This window comes from Myotis myotis, unplaced genomic scaffold, assembly GCF_014108235.1.
Source record: "Myotis myotis isolate mMyoMyo1 unplaced genomic scaffold, mMyoMyo1.p scaffold_m19_p_12, whole genome shotgun sequence".
Classification (NCBI taxonomy): domain Eukaryota; kingdom Metazoa; phylum Chordata; class Mammalia; order Chiroptera; family Vespertilionidae; genus Myotis; species Myotis myotis.
Window position 1 is genome coordinate 72,610,683 of NW_023416316.1, and position 22,258 is coordinate 72,632,940.

The 22,258-nt window shown below is 39.0% G+C and overlaps 2 protein-coding genes across 3 annotated transcripts in view; one reads left to right on the plus strand and one right to left on the minus strand.

Moving 5' to 3' along the window:
- The window catches only part of FANCC (FA complementation group C), a 268,319-nt gene that overhangs the window by 187,812 nt on the left and 58,249 nt on the right, over window positions 1-22,258 (minus strand). For both annotated transcript variants that reach the window (XM_036331404.1, XM_036331406.1), the window contains exon 2: window positions 956-1,125. The gene's annotated coding sequence lies outside the window, so the exon portion shown is untranslated. The remainder of the gene's footprint in view (window positions 1-955; window positions 1,126-22,258) is intronic.
- LOC118666867 (60S ribosomal protein L32-like) overlaps window positions 2,566-22,258 on the plus strand; it is a 44,837-nt gene continuing 25,144 nt past the window's right edge. The window contains exon 1 of the mRNA XM_036329154.1: window positions 2,566-2,743. Within this exon, the coding sequence (XP_036185047.1) occupies window positions 2,566-2,743 (178 nt within the window). The remainder of the gene's footprint in view (window positions 2,744-22,258) is intronic.

The following is a 22,258-nucleotide window of genomic DNA, read 5'->3' on the forward strand; positions in this document are numbered from 1 at the left end:
ATTTTCCACTTCCCCTGAGCATGAATCAACTGAAGTAGCTTCTCCATGAAATAAGCACCAAACAGATTTGTGAACAGAATGCTACAAAACATGCTGTTTATGGAAGAAGAAAAAAAGACAAAACAAATACCTAGCCTTCAATTAATGTCATCAGCTAGGGGCACAATGGCCTTGTCAGAAAATATTTAAAACTTCTAGAAATATAATCAAATATAAAATTAAGAAGCTTATGTTCAACTATGCTTAAGCTTAACAACATTCTTCCTCTTCCTTACTGAGAGCCTGATGCCAGTATTTTTAAATTACTTTAAAGTAATGTTTCTTTGCTTCATTATTTTAAGGTTGGTCAATCTGTCCTTGTGTTTGTGGTTTTTTTTTAAAAAAGTTACAATAAAATATTCTAATTTCCATAAGGTGTTTATGAAAGAAACAAATGATATTTTTCCCCTTAAAACAATGAAGTGTTAAGAAAATTTCCACTAGGAGGAGCCGGCTTTTTCTCTGTTGAGTCAGCAGTATTTCACCTCTGAGATACCCTAATCAAAAACACAGACCTGAAATTTGCAGATAATTTCAAAAAAACCTCAATCATAAACAAAATCTGGGTCTGAGGAATCAGCAGAGGCAACTGCAACCCAGGTGCAGAGCGGACACACTCTTCAGATGGCTTTGCAAAGAATTAAGGAAATTCAATCTGTCTGGAGATTTCCTGAGCTCCCTTCTTCCACCCATGTCCCCACCGTGCAGGGGAAAGAGCTAATCTCTGGACCTGGTTTCCAAGTGGATCCTTTCAAGATAGTGCTGCCTTCAGGCTACTAAGCTAGAAACGCCACCCTTGTTCTCCCTCAGCACCGCACAGCTCTCGCTGGGACTCGACAATCACCAGTCTCGCGCATACATTCTGTTAGAATACTGGTTATTTCTTTCCTTGCATTCTTGTCTTCAATTCACTTACCTGACGGTCAGACTGTGAACTTTTGATGAGACCAGTTAGAAAAATGGGCTAAGGGGCACATTAGACGTTAAAATACTAGAAATCTTCTTCTTGCCTCTGTCACTGGTGACTCGGCTCCAAGTTACTTCTGCCTCTTTCCACCGTTGGTTTGTTCCACCGGTAATTTATTACTAAATAAACAAAAACAAACAAAAATCCCACTCATTTATTGGGAACTTACTTTATGACAAGAACTCTGAAAAACATTGCAAATAAAAAGATGGCAGCGTTCCTTGCTCTAACACAACCTGTGGCTAATGAGGAAATCGGGGTCTATAAACAGATAAAACATAATCCTTTGTGGGAAGGGCTAGGTGAGAAGGAGCCATGGGAAGCTGCAGGGAGCATTAAGAAGGGACATTATGGAGGTGGCAGACCCTTGCAGATAGAAACGATGCATGAGCTAAGCCAATGAAGTATGAGCAGCAGTGAACCAGGCAAAACATCAAAACCAAGCCCAGAATGCTACTACACTTCATAGGAAGAGTTAAGTTACCTTTGATTCATGTTTCTCAAACTTGAAGAAAAAGATTCTTGAAGAGCAGGCAGACAGCTCTGGTTGGGGGAGGGTGGTGGTGGGGTGGTAGAGTGATTGAGCAAAAGAGAAAAAAAAAAGACAGAGAGAACTCCCGGATATGAACAACAGTGTAGTGATATGGGCGGGGGTGGGGGATGTGCAAGCGGCAAAGCGGGGATAAATGGTGATGGAAAAAATAAAATAAGAAAGATTCTTGAGAGCTCTTAGAATCGTCTAAAATCATTATTCTATTAAATACTAACAAACATAAAACTAGCAAAATATGTATTGTACTTATAACTTATACAACTATAGATATTTTTAAATGCACAAATACCAACAACTCTACAAAATCAATAAAATTTCAATTGTCAAAGTGATTTCAATGTGATCAATAATGTAGGTTACTAAGCCTCACTTAGACTAGTCAGGTGGACTTGGTACTGACTGCTACTGGCAGCTTCTATTGTGTTTGCTGGGGATAGTTCAATTCGTGAAACAGCAATGTCTCATTCAGCTCAAGCACATTATTTACATTTTTACCTCTGTTCATTTTTCAATATCTAAAAGTAGTGCTCCTTGGCACCAATACAAACACAACTGCAGACACTGACATCTTAGACACCATTTAGTTAACATTTGGTTGCTTGGAAACAATCGATTTTTTTAAGTTACCACCAAAATGACAAATAAAAGGTAAAATCCTTATAGAGAACCATCGAATCCTAATAAAACCCACCTGCTTAATCCCTAATAAATCCCATCTTTTGGGGGCTGCCAGCCTCTGAAGGAGTTTAAATAACTGTATGTTACGGGTCAATGAACTCACACAGAAAAGCATTTTTGTGGTTAGCTTTTAGTACTATGTAAAACCAAATATCTCACTTTATTTCCTTTAAAACCTCAGCCCACATGACTTCCAGTTAAGATGGCACAGAAAATCACGCTGATGGATTCTCTCTACTCCAAACACACAGCAATGAAAAGAAACACAAGAAAACTAAAAGAATGCAGGCAAATTCAAAAATAATATAAACATCTCTATGAAATAGATATGGTGCAGACACCAAGAGGTCAGTCCTCGAAGTTAAAGCCTGGAGCCTCCAATGTTCAGGATCCAAAAATAGGCACCAAAACTGGAAGTATGAGTCCTAAGGGTTTCGAGGCCAAACATAACCCACAAAGGAGAGTGCATCACTGCTTGAAGGCAGGGTCAAAGGTGACCATTGGAGGTGGGCTCCCCATTCCTGGTTTCATATGGAGCAGTGGCCCAAAGAGCAGGACAGGACACAGGCCATCCAGCGACTAGGAACTCAGTGAAGCAGCCTATGATTGCTTGAGTAACTACATCACCGCTTTGGTTCTGGACTAGGGTTCCATGTAAGCCAGAGAGACGACTGTAATACTGCTAAACAAAGAAAAGTAAGTACAGAGGGAGAAAGAGTGGTGGAAAATAAAAAAAATAAATGAAAATACCTTATTCAAAACCAAAGTTCTAAGGTATATAAAGAAATCTAATGCCAATACAGGCAACTTAAAAAACCAGCCATCAGATCACTAACTTACTTCAGATGAAATGAATAGTATAAAACAGTCCAAAATAAGTATCCTATCTAATAATAGACAACCATGGTAATTAACCTTACCTCCGACACACTTTCCATTGGCTAATTAGGGCGATATGCTAATTAACTGCCAATCAAGATGGCGGCCGGCAGCCAGGCAGCTGAAGCGAACAGGAGGCTTGCTTGCTCCAGTGATGGAGGAAGCCAAGGTTCCCTGCCTGCCGCTGCCAGCCTCTGAGCTGCACTCTAAGAAACAATGTTGCAATTATAGAAGCTAAACAAACCCCAGAAACCTGCTTTCAGCCAGCTGGCCTCGGAGCTGGAGCTGCAACAGTGTTTCAATTATAGAAGCCAAACAAACCCAGGTACCTGCTTTCAGCAACCGAGGTCTCAGAGCTGGAGCTGAGCCTCAGAGCTAAAGCCAGCTCTCAGTTCCAGTGACAGCCAAAGAAGGTAAATAAATCCCAGAATAAAAAGAAAAAAAGGAGAGGTTGGGAGCTTCAGTCACCTGCCAGCCTGAAAATGGCCCTCAGCCCCTCATCCAGACTGGCCAGGCACCCCAGTGGGGACCCCCACCCTGAAGGGGGTGTGACCAGCTGCAAACAGCCATCATCCCCTCATCCAGGCTGGCCAGGCACCCAAGTGGGACCCCCACCCTGATCCGGGACACTTCAGGGCAAACCAGCCGGCCCCCACCCGTGCACCAGGCCTCTATCCTATATAGTAAAAGGGTAATATGCAAACTGACCCTAACAGCAGAAGGACTGGGAATGACTGGTCGCTATGACACACACTGACCACCAGGGGGCAGATGCTCAATGCAGGAGCTGCCCTCTGGTGGTCAGGGCGCTCTCACATGGGAGGAGCTCTGCTCAGCCACAAGCCAGGCTGATGGCTGCCAGTACAGCGGTGATGGTGGGAGCCTCTCCTGCCTCCTCAGCAGCGCTAAGGATGTCCGACTGCAGTTTAGGCTGCTCCCCACTGGCAAGTGGACATCCCCCGAGGGCTGCCGGGCTGCCAGAGGGATGTCTGATTGCCATCTTAGGCCCAATCCCTTGGGGAGTGGGCCTAAGCCAGGAGGTGGTCATCCCCAGAGGGGTCCCAGACTGCGAGAGGGCACAGGCTGGGCTGAGGTACCCCTCCCCCCCAGTGCACAAATTTTTGTGCACCGGGCCTCTAGTACTTATATAATTTTAAAGGAGTAAGAAATTATAAACCAAAAAAGGCAAAATTAAAACAAGAAGAGATGTTTAAAAAAGAATCAATTGGAAATTATAAAATGAAGAATAGTCACTGAAATAAAAAACTCAGTACCCAAGATACTTTAGACTGGACAGAACTGAAGTAAGAACCAGCACATTTGAAGCTAACACGACGAAATTCACACAGATTGCAACTCAAAAGATAAGGAAGAAAAATATAAAGAGTACTTAAGAAACATGAAGGACAGCTCCACAAACATCTGGAAGGCATCAGAGCAAACGAAAGAGAAGAGGATGGAAAAGAAAAGAAGCAGTATTTAAAGAGATAAAACTAAGTATATTTAAAGATAAGCTAAGAATGTTCAAGAAATACATGGGTTTTAGATTAAAAATGTACTTTTTAATTAAAAGTACATTCTAAATACTGAGAAAGATAATTTAAACAAACAAGTAAGCAGATAAATAAATCAATTTTTAAAAGCCACACAAACTAAAAATATTATTTTTTAAAAATCACAAAAGCTACTGGAGAGCACCTGTACACCCACTGGCCAGGGGTCACAAAGCCCTCGGGGAGGCTGGCTCTGGTGCAGCAGCCTGGCCAGCTGAGCCCACTGAGGCCTGGCTGCCTGCGGAGACAGCAGGCAGCCAGCAGCTCAGATCCTCACACCCAGGCTGATACAGAAGCTCCATAAGCATTTTGTAGCTTCCTAACAGCTGGTGGATACAAGGTAAAGCAACTTTCCTTCACATTAGAGACAACCCCAAGAAACCTCCTGAAAAAGCAGACGCCTAAATGTTTCAGGCAACTTCTGGCAACAAGAGATTTGTCCTCCCTGGAATGGATACTCAGCTCTGGGCTTAAATTTCTCTTCCTTTCCCACCAGGCTTCTCCCAGCAGCACCAAATATGAACTTTACTGGATGCCTTTGTTCACCATCAACCAACTTTAGACCAAGGAACTCATTATATAGTACAAGAAGTGAGGAAAGGAGCTGATACCAACAGGGTTCACAGTCAGCTACAGTTATTACTAGCGGCTAGTTAACTACTTTTTCATCTATATTCCTTCATCACTTACAATTTCACTACCACATGTTATTTCATTATATTGCATCTTCTCTGAAGCTAAAGGAAAGAAAACATAAAGAAACAAGAATGAGCCCTGGCCAGTGTGGCTCAATTGGTTGGGTGCATCGTCCATGCACAGAGGTCACCAGTCCAATTCCTGGTCAGGGCATATGCCTAAATTGGGGGTTCGATCAAATTAGGGGGTATGTAGGAGGCAACTGACTCATATTTCTCTCTCATTAATCTCTCTCTCTCTCTCCCCCCCCCCTTCTCAAAATCAATGAAAACATTTATTTTTAAAACCTACTCAAAAAAAGAAAAAGAAAAAGAAAACAAGAATGATAGCTCACTTATCTGGAAAGAAGCTTGATTTGGAAGATCACAGATGATTTCCAATGGAAAAAAAAATGGTATCAGAAAACTGGTAACACATAATTGTTCAGATAAAGCTATAGTTTTAAAAAACAGTTTAGTAAACCCCTCATTTAGGTACCCTTGGAAAGCAGACAGCGAGCACTCAGGCAAGCTAGAAAAGGTAAAGACCAGAATTCACCACATTTCCAGACAGAAAAACCTCTCACCTGAACCACCCAGATGATGCTATCCCAATTGTGTACCTTGCAGTCACTCAAAGGGATCAATAGGGAAATAGGCCCTAGTTTCAAAACCTTTCTAAAAACTGTTATGCTATGGCACAAGAGCACCACCTACTGTAATAGTTCCAAGGGACAATTTAGTCCATTTATTGAAAAATGGCTATGTACCCACTTCTACCCAAATGTTTACCTTGCTTCAGAAAAATGACTGTGGAGGGATGGACTTCAAATCATTTCAACCTAATTGGTTGTCTCTCTCTCTTTTAAAACTGGAGCCTTTGCCAAGACCCCCATTTTTACTTTAATAATGTCCCCTTTCCTTCCCAGGTAGCTATCTTAGTGAATACTGATATACCTAGAGCTCGTCCCCTCCACGTCTCCAAGGGGCAGAGGAAAACTCAAGGGGAGAGCTGTAGTAGTTCAAACGGGTCTGAAGGATGCATGTAATGTAAATTTTAAGCCCTACAATACCCTTATAAAGACTGGGGAATAGTGTTTTTGAAAACTCATTTCAAGAGGAATACAATAGTTCCCCTCCCCTTAAGGAGCTTAAAATAAACACTGAGAAATGAACCACTAGCAAAATAGAATAAAGAAGAAAATAACCTGGGAAAAACAATTTATGGGATATCATCAGTAACAGCAGGGTAGAGCTGATTGTTTCTGTTGTGCTGTATACACACAGAATACAACTAAAGCCATGGCAAACACAGGGCTCTTTCTGGAGCCCCCTTCAGGGCTTTCTAGGTATTGCCAACTACAAAAATCCTGACAGACTCCCCTGAACAATCCACATGAAGTCTAGCCTGTGTGTCAGTTAGCTTTGTTATTTTTTATTGGTCTGGTGGGGGCACTCTATTTAAGAGCCACCGCATGTGTAATCTCTCCTCTGCCTGAGTGGTGGTGAAAAAGCAGCAGTTCGTATTTACTCCCATCATGCTGCACACCTCTCATCTAGTACTAGTCAGGGTTTCCATTACAGCCAGAGCACGCACATGAAAATAGAGAAGAGATTCTCCACACAGCACATTCAGGGAAGAAATAACATGTATCCTCAAAATATCAGTCATCTGATGCCTGTAAAAATACAAATTTGTTAACTTGGAAATCATAAAAACTTCAAAACAATATATGTGTCGGTATTCTGTTTCAATTACTTCACAGGAAAAGAAAAATGATACTTTAGAAAAATTCCAATCACAGTTCTCTAGTACCTAAACCGCTAGCAAAATGGGCAGTCTGCAGAACTCTGTTTGCTAACGCCCCTGGGCAAGGGGACCCAGGGCAGTGTCACAGGGGGGTGAGTTGCACTGAATGTGAAAACCTCAGGGGAGATATTTGTTGAAAAAGAATGAGGTTATACAGAGACAAATTCTAAGTTAAAGAGCAACTGACTAATTGACTAAAGAAGAAAAGAGCCCAAGCTGGGACTGACAGGCCCATAAAATGTTTTAAAGGCATAATAATATTGGGTTTTAGTTGTCCAATATAAAAGACTTTAATGTTAGAATATACCAACAGGGGCCTAGCAAAAATTTAGTAAGTCTGCTAAATATGACCCAATTCTGGTCCATTAGAATTTCAGATGAAGTGGACACTTGCAGTTAATCTACCAACCGTTTTCTACCTTCCTCGTTCTTATAAAACCAAAACTTCCTAGCCACCAGATTTTGGTGAGAAGAAAATGGGCTCTAATTGTGTTCAAGCAGCAGTTCTCAGTCACGGGCAATCTTGACCCTCTGGGGCCCTCTGACAATGTTTGACATTTTTGGTTGTCATGATGGGGGGACTGTGCAACTGGTATCCAGTGGGTAGAGGTCAGAGATGCTGCTGAACATCCTACAATGCACAGGACAGTCCCCTACAATAAAAAATTATTGAGCTTGCCCTGGCCAGGTGGCTTGGTTGGTTGGAGTGTCCTCCCATACACCAAAGGATGCATGTTTGATTCCCGGTCAGGGGCGCATACTTACATTGCTGGTTCGAATCCTGGTCAGGGTGCGTACAGGGTTTTTCTCTCTCTCAATGATATCTCTCTCTCTCTCTCTCTCTCTCTCTCTCTCTCTCTCTCTCTCCCCCTCCCCCTCCCCCCAACACACACACACACACACACACACACACACACACACACACACACACACACACACACACTTTCCTCTGTCTCTCAAAACCAATGAAAAGATATCCTCAGATGAGGATTTTTTTAAAAAAATCATTGGGCCCTACCCATGCTACAACACTATCGCTCACACAGGAGCTACTGGAAAAAGGCTCTCCTGGCCAGGTGTGAGGAAAGAAACTAGAGCTCTAGTTGCTGCAGGAAGCCAGCCTTAGCGTGAAGTATAGAAGGCAAACACAGAGTTCAGGTAAATGACTTTTGCCGTAAGGGCTCTTAAAAAGATATACCACTTTTTGAACAATGACTCATTTTTCCCCTTCATTAAATGACCTTTTCACCACACAGCACACTAAGTAAATCACATAATATTTCAATATTATGGTTTCAGATAAAGAACAGACTCACTGATTTACTCAACACAGCAGTTTCTTGTCAAGAATATCATATGGAACAAAAAGACTTTAAAAATTGTTCAAATATCACATCTCATCTGTTAGTAGGCTAAATGGTGCCCCCCCCCCCAAATATATGTCATGTCCTAACCCTCATTACCTTAAGAGTAAATTCATATTCACCTTGTATGGCAACAGGTGTGATTAAGTTAAGGCTTCCTGAGAAGAGGTACTTATCCTGGATTATGAGGGCAGGCCATATGTGCAATCATATGTATCCTTATGAGAGAGGGAGCAGGACTTGGAGACAGACACACACAGGAGGAGGCAATGTGAAACAGGCCACAGTGATGTGGCCGCAAGCCCAGGAATGCTATGCTGGCAGCCACCAGAAGCTGGAAGAGGAAAGACCCAGATTCTCTCCTAGAGTTCCCAGAGGTAACTCAGCCTTGCCAGGTTTTGGACTTTCTGCTCCAGAAAAGTAAGAGAATAAACCTGTTGTTTAAACCAGCGTTGGCCAACCGGTGGTCCGTGAACACTGGTGGTCTGAAAGGTTGGCGACCGCTGGTTTAAACCACTAAATTTGTGATAATTTGTTATAGCAGCTTCAGGAAACTAATGCAGCATCTTTCAAGAAGGTATAGAAATTGCAGGTCACAAGAAGGGAAGCAAATTTACATCTTGCTTTTTGCGGGGAGGAAACCCAAAGATTCCTTTTCTACGGAAATGACAAAGGTTTCCACATTAGGAGTTTTTTCACTGTCAAAGCCCAAAGGGGTAAAAAAATGACCATTATGCACTTCTTATACGAATGCATGCTCTCCACCATCTTCCAAAGAATGCTCCTTCCCGCCTCCATCAATCCCCACATCCTGTCAAGCCTTCTCTTTCTCCTTTATTGAGGCAACAAAGCAATATTTTATTATATTTATATACAAACTGTATTTATTAATTTTAAAATTATTGCTTACGACATAAAAATGTTTTCATTGCTCAATGATCATTTTTTTTAATGACAATGCATGTGGTAAATACTTGGATATCTTGGGTTGGCCTGAAACACAGAATAACTTTTCCCATTAAAATTAACAGAAATAATTATTTTCTTTACAAACTTTTCACTTAGTGACAGGGTTTATAGGAATGAATTGAAGTCATTAAGTAAAAAATAGGTATATTTATTCCACCTATAGCAAATGCATGATTAGTAGCTTGATTTCTTGGCCCTCTTCATTAATACCTTGTCAAGAATATCATATGGGAGAAAAAGATTTTTAAAATGGTTAACCATGCCATCTCATTAACACTAGTTTAATGTTGCCCTCTCCCTGCCCCACCCCCAACAACACCACCAATACATGTCCATGCCCTAATCCCTGGAACCTATTAATATTACCTTTAAGGAATGCAGGAGTTACAGATTGGAATTCAACGATCCAAACCAACCCTTTCATTTCACAGGGTAGGTAAGAGGGTGCAGAGGAATGAAGTACCTTCCTTAAACCACCCATATTGTTAGAATTCCAACCAGAACAGAATCCAAGTCTCCTAGCACCTAGCCCCATGTTCTGAGGTTATAAGAAGGAATTGAAAAAAAAAAAAGTGAATAAAGAGACAGAAAACAGCAGAACTTTTTTCTTTTTTGAGAAAAGATGAAATGATATAGGCATTCTTTAGATTAGAAAAGAAAAGGGTGGTTAATGAATTAATAAATGCCTACAGGTGAAGAAAACAATGACTGACTAGAGCTGCCTCAACTTACACTTATTCTGCACTGGTAATTAGACCTTGGTTTTCTATCTTTTTGTGTCTCGCAACCCAAAGAGTCTTCAAGACCTTAACTATGTAAGGTTCTATCATATCATTATACTAGATTCTACTGGTACTATATCTCAGTTGTAGACCAAAAACCTATACAACTAGCTCAAGTCCAACGGGGGAGGGTGTTGCCATGAAAAAGCTACAATAAAAGATCTCATGGATACTCAAGGAAAGAAAAGAGAGATTAGCTGGGCCAAATAAAACCGTGACTAAAATTCCCACCACCCTCTCCGATGGGTCTCCACGTGTCTGCTCCGCTCCGCGGCTTCTCTCTGTGGACTAGCTTCCTCTTTTTCTTCTTCCCCACGGCTTGCGCATGGTTTCTATGGTACAGTTAACAATCCGGTCACAACACTACATGATCTTTCAGCCATCACCTAATGAACTCACTATCTCAAGGTTACCATTCTCAGGAAAGAATCTAATTGGTTCAATCTAGACAACAAAGTCTCTACATTGGTTTCTACTAGGTCAGCTGCTCCTCCCACAAAGATTGGTGGTTGACAGGTACTAAACTCTGGGCAGATTCTTCAAAAAGGGATGCAACAAGAGGAAATGATCTGGATGGGCATTAAGGTACCCAAGAGTTATATAGTCTTTTAGTAAATGATACCCAGGAAGATTGCCATTTATGTATATGAGACCTGTGGAAAATATGACCATTACCTGTAAATAGAGCGCAGAAACCAGTTTTAAATTTGCTTCCAGCTCTATGGGTCCAGAGCAAAACCTTACTACTTAGAGCTGTATTATCAGATTTTATCTTTTGTCCAGAAGTATCTTCGATTAGCAGACTATTAAGAAAATCTCAGGAAATTTAAAAAAAAAAAAATTCTGTTTTTACACAATATGGTCACTGACTTGCCATTATTTGGAGAGAGGAAGGGAGAAAAGGAACAAAGTTATCAGCAGTCCTTACATAAGTAGAATTTCTCTGAACTATATCATGGTCAAAATACAGTTCAACAGTTCAGCACAGGCATAGAATTTTAACAGAACTGGTACCTCAAGCAATTTTTGAAAATAAAAACAAAAAATCTGACAGGGGTTGGGAGGAGGAGGAGGAGGAGGAGGAGGAGGAGGAGGAGGAGGAGGAGGAGGAGCAGAAGACAGAGCACAGAGGATTTTTAGGGCAGTGAAACCACTCTCTATGATACTATTACGGTGAATACACGTCATTAAATATTTCTCCAAACACAAAATGTACCACATCAGGAGATAAATGAACTCTGGATGATTATGATGTATCAATTAGACACCCTGTACATCAATTATACAAATGTACTACTCTTGCACAGGGTGTTGATAGGGGGAGGTTGTGATGTGTGGGGGAAGAGGATATATGGGAACTATACACTTTCCACTCAATTTTACTGTGAAGTTAAAACTGCTCTTTTAAAAAGTTTACTTAAGATAAAAATGGTCATGTGATAAGAGCAACCTTGGTCTAACAAAACTAAAGCCTACTGGAGACACTCTGAGCATAAGGATCAGAAACAGCAGGAGCAGAGTGAGAAAGGCAAGAACAGACCTCAATTACATCTGGCAGCAGCCGCAGCCCTCACACCCTACATTATAAAGTTAATCAGTTCCCTGAGTTACAATTTCATAAATTCAGAGAGCCAGATGCTTCGTTTCTCCAGACAGAGAAGATAATTCCTGTTGGTTGTACTATGAGGTATTATCTGCTTCCAAGTCTAGTATGTGAACTCCTCAACCACCAGGAAATTAAATACAAAGCTTTTATTGGGTCTCCCTCTAACTCTACCCCCAAGATAATATTCATTTCCAATGTCAACTAAGAATTTCATAAGGGAGATCTCCTGTTACATCTATGAAGTTTTTTTGTTGCTGGGTTTGTTTGTTCTTGAAGAAGTTTTCATTTCGACTTAGACTGCAGGATATCCTAACAGTACCACATGACCTGTGGCATTAATTCCTTGGGCCAACTTTTCTTTAACAGATGCTCCTCTTCCTGTCACAGGGAGTCTGGTCTTTCTCTTACCCTCCCCTACCTCGTCTTCAAGACCAATCATTTAGGGGCAAGATAATCTCAACAAACAGCTTGATTTTGTATGCATGTGTTATCATCATAATTAGCTAGGTGTTAATATTAATAAAGAGAAGAAACCAAATGACAGGCCAGACATTATAAGTATGGTTATCTGGGCAACTTCACCAGGATGCTACAGCTTCAAGCTCCCCAGGGAACCACCGGTCCATTCCCTGCAGATCTCTGGGGGAATAGATGGAACAAAGGAAGAGATGGGCACATGCGCAGTGAAGTCAGGTGATATAAGGAAGGTGCTTTCCTGTCAGTCTAGTCTGGGGAACAATTGACTGGCTAGGGGGTGGACTCTAAAAGAAGCACAAGAAATCTGGGAAAGTTAAAACCCCCAAAAAGTTCCCTCTCTCTTGTTGCTCTTCCTCTCTTGCCCTCTTGCTCTCCCTGGCTCCGTGCCTGCGCTCGCCTGTGTGTTGGCGTGTTCTCTCTCCATAGCCGTGTGGCCTTAAGCAGCCGCATGGCCCATGGCCATGTGGACCCCACATGCAATGGTCTGCAGCTGGGAGCACAAGCTAAACTAGCCAGATGCTGGACTGGACTGGACTTTAATATGCAACAGAAATTCTGGGCAATGGCCTATTCTGGCCCAGTTGAAGACAAAACTGGACTTCTTCCAAGGTGAGACAGACAGAGATGGGACCTTAGAGTGGAACCCCTTTAATTTTACATCATCAATAAAGCTTTCCACAAAACCCCAGCTTCCCGTGGGGCCCTCAAGAAATTCTTTTCCTCATGGCACTCTTCCACGATAACATATGTACCTAGCCTAAGTCTTAATAAAGCGCTACTGCTTGTTCCTTGTCATGCCCCAAGAATTGTATTTTTGGTCTGGCAATCCTCAAAAGGTTTAACCACATCTATTTGGGTGGAATCTCAAAAAAGAAAAAAAGAAATCAAAGAACAAGTAAGTATGAGTCCTTTTGCCTACCAACTGTGGGTAAAGATCCTAAAAGTTTTCCTATGAACATAAAAAGCATAATTGTAACCTTTGGTTAATTTAAGTTTTGAGAATAAACTAGTCCACACATAATTACTTTGTGTATGTTTTCTTCTTTGTTTCTGTGCCTCCTTCCTTATAGTACGGATTTCCTCCTTTAAGGAGGATGTTAAGATGTTAACATGGAGGATGTTAAGAAAGATGTTAAGAAAGTACAAAATGTTTACATGGTATTTCCTGGATTTTGGCCTTCATTTTCATTGGAAAAAGAAACTTGCCATGACATACTTTTATTCATCTAAAAAGACACATCCTAAGCACTAGTTCTGAGAGATATTTATAGGGACTCCACAATCAAAGGATTCAGGATTCAAGTGAGATTTCTAACTGTATGCTATAATTTCTCTTAAGGCATCTCAGTTCATTCTAACTTGTTAAAGACTCTGCAAATCCAGCATTCACACAGTCATTTAACAAACATTCATTAAGTGCCTACTGTGTGCAATGCACCATGCCAGCGATTAGAGATAAGATGTCAACCCCAGACACAGTCCCTTGCCTCAAGGAGTCTTAGTCTAGAGAGTGTTTTTCAAATTGCAAGTTATGAAATCAACTACATGGATAGCAACCAAGCATTCTTCTTTAATGAAGGAAGATAGGATGGAAAATATCATAGTATATCACACTTAGAAAAAGTAGGTGCTGTTTAGTAAAATGTTTGTAAAAAATAATATATGTGTGCTCTAAATAGGATGTAACATATATTTCTTATTGTGGAACATAGTCAAAAAATTTTAGAAAACCCTGCTCTAGGAGAAGAAATATATTACCCAAGAAATGATAATAAAATATAAAAAGTGATATAAAAGAATAAGTAAAGAATACTATGGAAACATCAAAGAACATTACAAAAACTTGGTTGAGCCTAAACACGTTATCACTTCACACTAGGTAAAAGCCTTTGGAAGAGAGGACAGACTTCCAGCAAGACAGTGTGAGGGGCTCAGTTGATCTGCTCCCCAGTGAAACTAGTGAATATTATTAAAGCAATAATAATGTCAAGCCTCTAGAAATGCTCCAATGGGCAGAGAGAAAATGAAAGTATCTACTCATGAAAATTTGGTAAGAAAGCAGAGTCTGTGGTATCTGAACCACCACTACTCCCTTCTTACCCTCTCTAAACTCAGCAAACTCCTACTGCAGCAATCAGTGGAGCTCACCAGTCAGGTGTGGACAGAGAAAGTTGAAAAGAGCCCTACTAATATCACTATCATTCTGGGGTGATAATGGGCATATCCAAAGCTGCTGAGGAGCAACATCAGAGGCTTACCAATGATGCTGAGAGGGGAAACAGACCTGCTACTCTAAAGAAATAAGCTAGCAAATAACATAATAAGCCCAGAAGGAGGGTGGTGGGAGAAAGGACAACCAGTGTTCAGAGTTGCTACATTATATTATCTAAAATGTCTAGTTTCCAACACACACACAAAAATTATGACACATGCAAACAAGTAAAGTATAACCATACACCAGAAAAAAAGCAGGCAACAGAAACTCCCCATGAAAGCGATCAGATGTTGGATTTCTCATTAAAAGACTTCAAAGTAACCATTATAAACATGTTCTCAGAACTAAAAAAAACCATGATTAAAGAAGTGAAGAAAGGAATGATGACAATGTTGTATCAACAGACAAACTGTAAAAAAGAAACAAATGGAAATTCTGAAGTTGAAAAGTATAGTAATGGGGCATGTGTGGAACTCACTGGAGTGGCTCAATAGTAGACATGAACTGACAGAGAAAGAATAAACAAAACTTTAAGATAGATAGAGATCAAGCCAAAGAACAGAGAGAGAAAAAGAAGAAAAGTAAAGATAGCCTTAGAAAACTGTAGGATACAATTAAGTATACATACTCATAATGGAAGTACCAAAAGGAAAAGATATAAAGGAGCATAAAATTTCTCAAAAAAAAGGGTTAAACTTTCCCAATTTTATTTTAAAAATCAAGGAAGATCAATAAACTTCAAGTAGAATTTTTTAAAAATATAGCCACAAACAGATATATCATAATAAAAAATATTGAAAGTCGAGGAAAAGGAATAGCAAGAGAACAATAACCCATTATTTACAAGGGAACCTTATTAAGATTTTTGACTTCTCAGCCAAAAACAATAGCAGCCAGAAGAGTTAGATAACATATTCTAAGTGCTCAGAAAAAAATACTGTCAACCAAAAATTTCATATGCAGCGAAGTTATCTTTCAAAAAGCAACATGAAGCCATGACTAGTGTGGCTTAGTTGATTGGAATGTTATCCCAGGCACCAGAAGGTCACAGGTTTGATTCCTGGTCAGGGCACATACCTAGGTTATGGATTTGATCCCTGGTCAGGGCACATATGTAGGTTATGGGTTTGATCCCCAGTCGGGGCACATATGGGAGGGAACCAATCAATGTATCTCTCTCACATTAATGTTTCTCTCTCCCTTCTCTCTTTTCCTCCTTCTCTAAATTCAATATTTTTTTTAAATGAACATGAAATAAAGACTTTCCCAGATAAATAAAAACTGAGAGAATTTGTTCCTTAGAAGACCCACCTTACAGGAAATATTAAAGTAAGTTCTTCAGGCTGAAAGCAAGTAACTATAGAAGCTAAGTCTAATCCACACAATGAAAAAAAAAGAACACCAGTAAAGGTAATCATGTAATTATAAATTCACGTTTCTTTCTTTTCATAACTAATATAAAAATCAATTATATAAAATGCTATGTATATGAATTGTTTATTGGGCATAAACATATAAAATGTAAGATATGTGTGAGGTATTTTCCAATACCAGTGCAAAGGAGAAGTGTGGGAGCAAAGCTGATTTGGGCTAAGGAAATAACTTCATATGATATAGTAATATCTATAACAACATATTGTTGGGTTTGTAACATTATAAGATGTAAGATGTATAACAATAATGCCACAAAAGGGGCTATGTGGCAGGAAGGGAGAGTTAAATATATGGCTAAATTTGTTTTACAATACCAATGGAATTAAGCTAGCCTAAACCTGAAGTTAAGCTGTATATGGTAATCCCTACAGCAAGCACTAAGAAAAAAGAAATACTCAACAAGTATAGTAAAAACACCATTAAAGAATTTAAGTTGTTACATTCGAAAATATTCACTTAATGCAAAAGAACACAATAAAGGAGAAACAGAAATAAAAAAGATAAAAGACAGAAAACAAAAAGAAAAATTCCACTCAGGGTTACATGATGTTATTGACAGAAATCCAATCATATCAATAATATCACGGAATGTGAGAGGAATAAACAATCCAACCAAAAGAGAGATGATCAGATTCTAGTTAAAAATATAATTTGTCATATGCTATCTATAGGAGACTCTTTGGATTCAAAAATATAAACAGCTTGAAAGTTTTAAAAAAATAGAAAAAGATATATCATGCAAATATACAAAAACCAGAAAGTTGGCAGACTATACTGATATCAGAGAAAATAGACTTTAAAACAAAAAAGTTACTAAAGATAAAGAGGACTATTTTATAATGATAAAAGGGTACAATCCATGAGGTAGATTAACAATTTTAAACATATGTATACCTAATAACAAAGCACCTAACACATGAAGCAAAGAAATGACAGAAATGGAGAAATAAGACATTGTAATGTTAATAGTTGAAAACCTCAAAATGCCACTGTCAGTAACAAATAGAATAATGAGACAGAAGATCAACAAGTAAATAGGAGACTTAACACTATAAACTAACTAGACCTAACAGATATCAACAGATATTTCCACTCAACAAAATATACACTCCTCTCAGGATTACATGGGACAGTCTCTTTTCTCTAGGATAGACCACATGCCAGGCCATTTTATTTTATTTTTAATTTATTTTTCAAATTTATCTTTACTGTTGAAAGTACTGCAGACATCCCCCTTTTTCCCCCATTGACTTCTTAACCCCACCCCTGCAACCCACAAGCCTTCACCACACTATTATCTCTGTCCATGGGCTATGCATACGAGTTCTTTGGTTAAACTTTCCCCACCCATCCTCCCACCACCACCTTCCCTTAGAGATTCATCAGTCTGTTCTATGCTTCTATGTCCCTGGATTTATTTTGTTCATCATCACTTTATTTTGTTAATTAGATTCCACATGTACTAGTAAGTGAGATCATATGATACTTGTCTTTCTCTGACTGGCTTATTTCGCTTAGCATAATACTCTCCAAGTCCCTCCATGCTGTCTCAAAGAGTACGAGATCCTTCTTTTATATTGCTGCACTAGAGGCCTGATGCACAAAATTCGTGCAAGAGTAAGACTTCGCAGCCCCTGCTGCCTCAGTCATCGCAGCCCTGACTGCTACCTTGGCCCTTACAGCCCTGGCTTCATCCGGAAGGTCATCCAGACGGTCGTTCCACTGCCCGGCCATTTGGTCAATTTGCATATTACACTTTTATTATTATAGATAGTATTCCATAGTGTAAATGTACCACAGCTTTTTTATCCACTCATCTACTGATGGGCACTTGGGTCATTTTCAGATCTTAGCTATTGTAAATTGTACTGCTCTGAACAAAGGGGTGCATATGTTCTTTCTGACTGGTGTTTCTGATTTCTTAGGATATATTCCTAGAAATGGGATCATTTGGTCAAATGGCAGTTCCATATTTAATTTTTTGAGGAAACTCTATACTGCTGTCCATAGTGGCTATACCAGTCTGCATTCTCACCAGCAGTGTACTAGGGTTCCCTTTTCTCCACATCCTCACCAGCACTTGTCATTTGTTAATGGTAGCCATTCTGACAGGTGTGAGATGATATGTCATTATTGTTTTCACTTGTATCTCTGCTGATTAGTGACTCTGAGCAATAGGCCAAGGGAAACAAAGGAGAAAATAAACAAATGGGACTACATCAAAATAAAAAGCTTCTGCACAGCAAAAGAAACCATCAACAAAATGAAAAGGGAGCCCACTGTATAGGAGAACATATTTGCCAATGATACATCTGATAAGGGGTTAATATCCAAAATATATAAGGAATTCATACAATTTAACAACAGGAAGACAAATAATCCAATAAAAAATGGGCAAAGGACCTAAATAGATACTTATCCAAAGTGGACATACAATTGGCCGAGAAATGAAAAAATGTGAGGCCATTTTAAAAAACAAATATACATGGATATGTACAAAGAGTGGGGCAAAAATCAGCTTACAGTTATTTCCAGGGAAAATAACATAATAATTAGTCAATAATAACCAATTGATGTATCTCTCTCACATTGATCTCTCTCTCTCTCTCTCTCTCTCTCTCTCTCTCTTTTTCTCTCTCTCCTTCCCTCCCTCCTTTCCTCTCCCCTCCCTCTCTCCCTTCCACTCTTTCTGAAAATCAATGAAAAAATTCCCTCAGGTGAGGATTTAAAAAAATTAAAAACATAAACTCTGTGTTTTGCATACTCACAACTATAAACCTACTTCTGCCCAATCCTGTATATGTAAATGGATGTCTATATTTAAATGGATGGATAATATAAGAAATTCCTGTTCTGTGACTACAATGGAATAAAATTAGAAATCAGTAGTGGAAAAAAATTGAGGGAAATTCACAAATATATGGAAATTAAACAATGTACTGCTAAATAACCAATAAGTCAAAAAAAATCAAAATAAATTTTAAAATGCTTGGATATGAAAGAAAATGAAGACACAAAATACCAAAACATGTGATACAGCTAATACAGAGCTTATAGGGAAATTTACAGCTGTAATGCATATCCTAAGATAGATAAAAGATATACCAATGACCTAATCTTCCAGGTTAAGACACTAAAAATAGATCAAACTAAATCTACAGCAAGCAAAAGCAAAGAAATAATAAAACTGGAGAACAAACTATATGAAATAGAGAATAAAAAACAATAGAAAAAGTCAGCAAATCCAAAAGTTGGTTCTTTGAAAATATTCACAAAATCAGCAAAATTTTAGATGAACAGACCAAGAGAAAAAGAGAGAAAACTCAAATTACTAGAACCAGAAAGAACGGATAGGACGTTACTATGACCCTTATGGAAATAAAAAAGGATTAAAAAGAAATACTATTAATAACACACCAGCAAATTAGATAACTTAGATGAAATGAATTAATTACTAGAAAGATAAAAACTACCCAAACTGATTCAAGAAGAAACAAACTAAATAGGCCTATAACAAGTAAAGATATAAAATAACTAAATAAAAAGCTATCCACAACCCTGGCCAGTGTGGCCCAGTTGGTTGAGCATTCACCAGAGTCACCAGTTTGATTCCTAGTCAGGGCACATACCCAGGTTGTGGGTTTAATCCCAGCCAGGTTGCCTGCGGGAGGCAACCAATTGATGTTTTTCTCTTACACTATTGTTCCTCTCTTTCCCTCTTCCTCTCCCTTCCTCTCTCTCTAAAATAATTAAAAACATTTTTTTAAAAAATTTATTTAAAAAACTATCTACAAAGAAAAGCCATTACCAGATTACTTCAACACTGAACTACCAAACATTTAAAAAATAATACTAATTCTTAATAAACTTTAAAAAAATAGGATGGAATACTTCCCAATTCATTTTTATAAAACTAGTATTACTATATATATAACAGCAAAACAAGAAAAAGACATCATAAGAAAATTATAGACCATTATGTTTTATAGATATGGACATAAAAATCTTCACCAAAATACTAGTAAACCAAATCCAGCAACCTAAGAAATGAATTATATAACATAACCAAATAGATTTATCACAATATGCAAGATTAGTTTAATACCTGAAAATCAAGTAATAGAATACAACAAAAATCTCAAGATCATCTCAATAGCTACAGAAAGCTGTGTGATAAAATCCAACACCCTTCCTTGACAAAAACAAACAAACAAACAAACAAACAAAAAAACCCCACTCAACAAACTAGGAATAGAAAGAACTTGATAAAGGACATCTGCAAGAAACAAAAACAAAACACAGCTGGTATCATGCTTAATGGTGAAAGACTGGAAGATCTGACCTAAGATCAGGGGCAAGATAAGGACATTCAACCTCACACTTCTACTCAACATTGCACTAGAGTTTCTACATAGGGAAAACAGGCAACAAATAAATGTATAAAGGATATCCATATGGAAAAGGAAAAAGTAAAACTATTTCTACCTGTAGATTATATGATCTCATATAGAAAAAACTTTAAGGAATCCACAAAAGGAAAACTATTAGAACTTATGAGTTAGCAAGGTTGCAGGATTCAAGATTTATATACAAAACTTAGGAATTAATTTAACAAAATAGGTGCAAAGTTTATACTCTGAAAACTATAAAACATATTTAAAAGAAATTAAATAAGACCAATACCTCATGCTCATGGCCCAGAAGACTTAACATTGTTAAGATGGCAATACTCCACAGATTCAATGCAATTCCTATCAGAGTTCCAGCTGACTTCTTTGTAAATTCTAACAAGCTGATTCTGAAATTAATATGGAATTTCAAGGGATCTGCAGTAGATAAAACAATCTTGAAAAACTAGAAGAAAATGGAGAATTCACACAGCCTGATTTCAAAACTTACTATATTACAGTAGTAATGAAGGCAGTGTGGTAGTGGCACATGGACAAACATAAAGGTCAAGGACTGAGAGTCCTTGAAATCAACCCATCCATCTATAGTCAACTGATTTTCAACAAGGAAGCCAAGATTACCCAATGGCAAAAAGAGCAGTCTTTAATAAATGGTGCTGGGAACACACAAAAGAACAAAGTTAAAACCTTACCTCATACCATATACAAAAAACTAACTCTAAATGGATCAAAGACCCAAATGTAAAGCTAAAATTATAAAAACATAAGGATAAAATATAGGGTAAATTTCCAGTACTTTGGATTTGGTGATGATTTCTTAAATATAACACCTAAAGCAGAAGCAATAAAAGAAAAAATAAGTTGAACTTCATAAAAATCACTAACTTTTGTGCTTCAAAGGACACATCAAAAAAGTAAAAACAGCCCAGTTTAGGGTTAACCTAGAAACCTATGAACTGGGAGGTCGTGGTTCGATTCCCAGTTAGGGCACATGCCCGGGTTGTAGCCTTGATCCCCAGTGGGGGACGTGCACGAGGCAGCTGATCAATTATTCTCTCTCATCACTGATGTTTCTATTTCTCTCTCTCTCTCTCCCTTCTTCTCTCAAATCAATAAAAATATATTCTTTTTAAAAGTGAAAACACAACCTAGAGAGTGGGAGAAAATATTTGCGGATCCTATGTCTGACAAAGGACTTGTACCCAAGAATAAAGAACAGCTTAATAATCCTATGTAATAAAACCCTAATATGCAAATCAACACTGACCACCATGGGGCAGATGCTCAATGCAGGACCTGCCCCCAGGTGGGGCCAGCCAGCAGGGGGTGCCAGGCCACCAGCCAAGGCAGGTGCCAGTGGGGGCCCCCCAATCGCCCCGCCAGCCAACCCACACATCGGCCAGGCCTAGGGACCCTACCCTATATATTGGGAATAGTCTCTTAGATTTAAAAATTAAAACCTGGCAAGGCTACTCTAACACTGAAAAAACAAGATGATGCAACGATGACATGCATGGACTCTGGCTTGCAGATTTTGTGGTCAGCCCTGATTCTAACACTTACAACTGTGTGACAAAGCCAATTACTTAACTTCTTTCTGCTTCAGTTTTTCCACCCATAAGATAGGGAAAATGGTACTTCTGCCTCAGAAGGATCATGTTATGTACTACTTTTTATAATCAAGGCAAAAAAATGTAGCTGCCCATACAAAAGCAAGATGCCTTTCACCTATATGAAAAGTATGGTCACTGGTGCACGCAGCATCCCAGATTACGAGAGGGATGTCCAGGGGGATCGGGCCTAAACAGCAGTCAGACATCCCCCGAGGGGTCCCAGATTATGAGAGGGC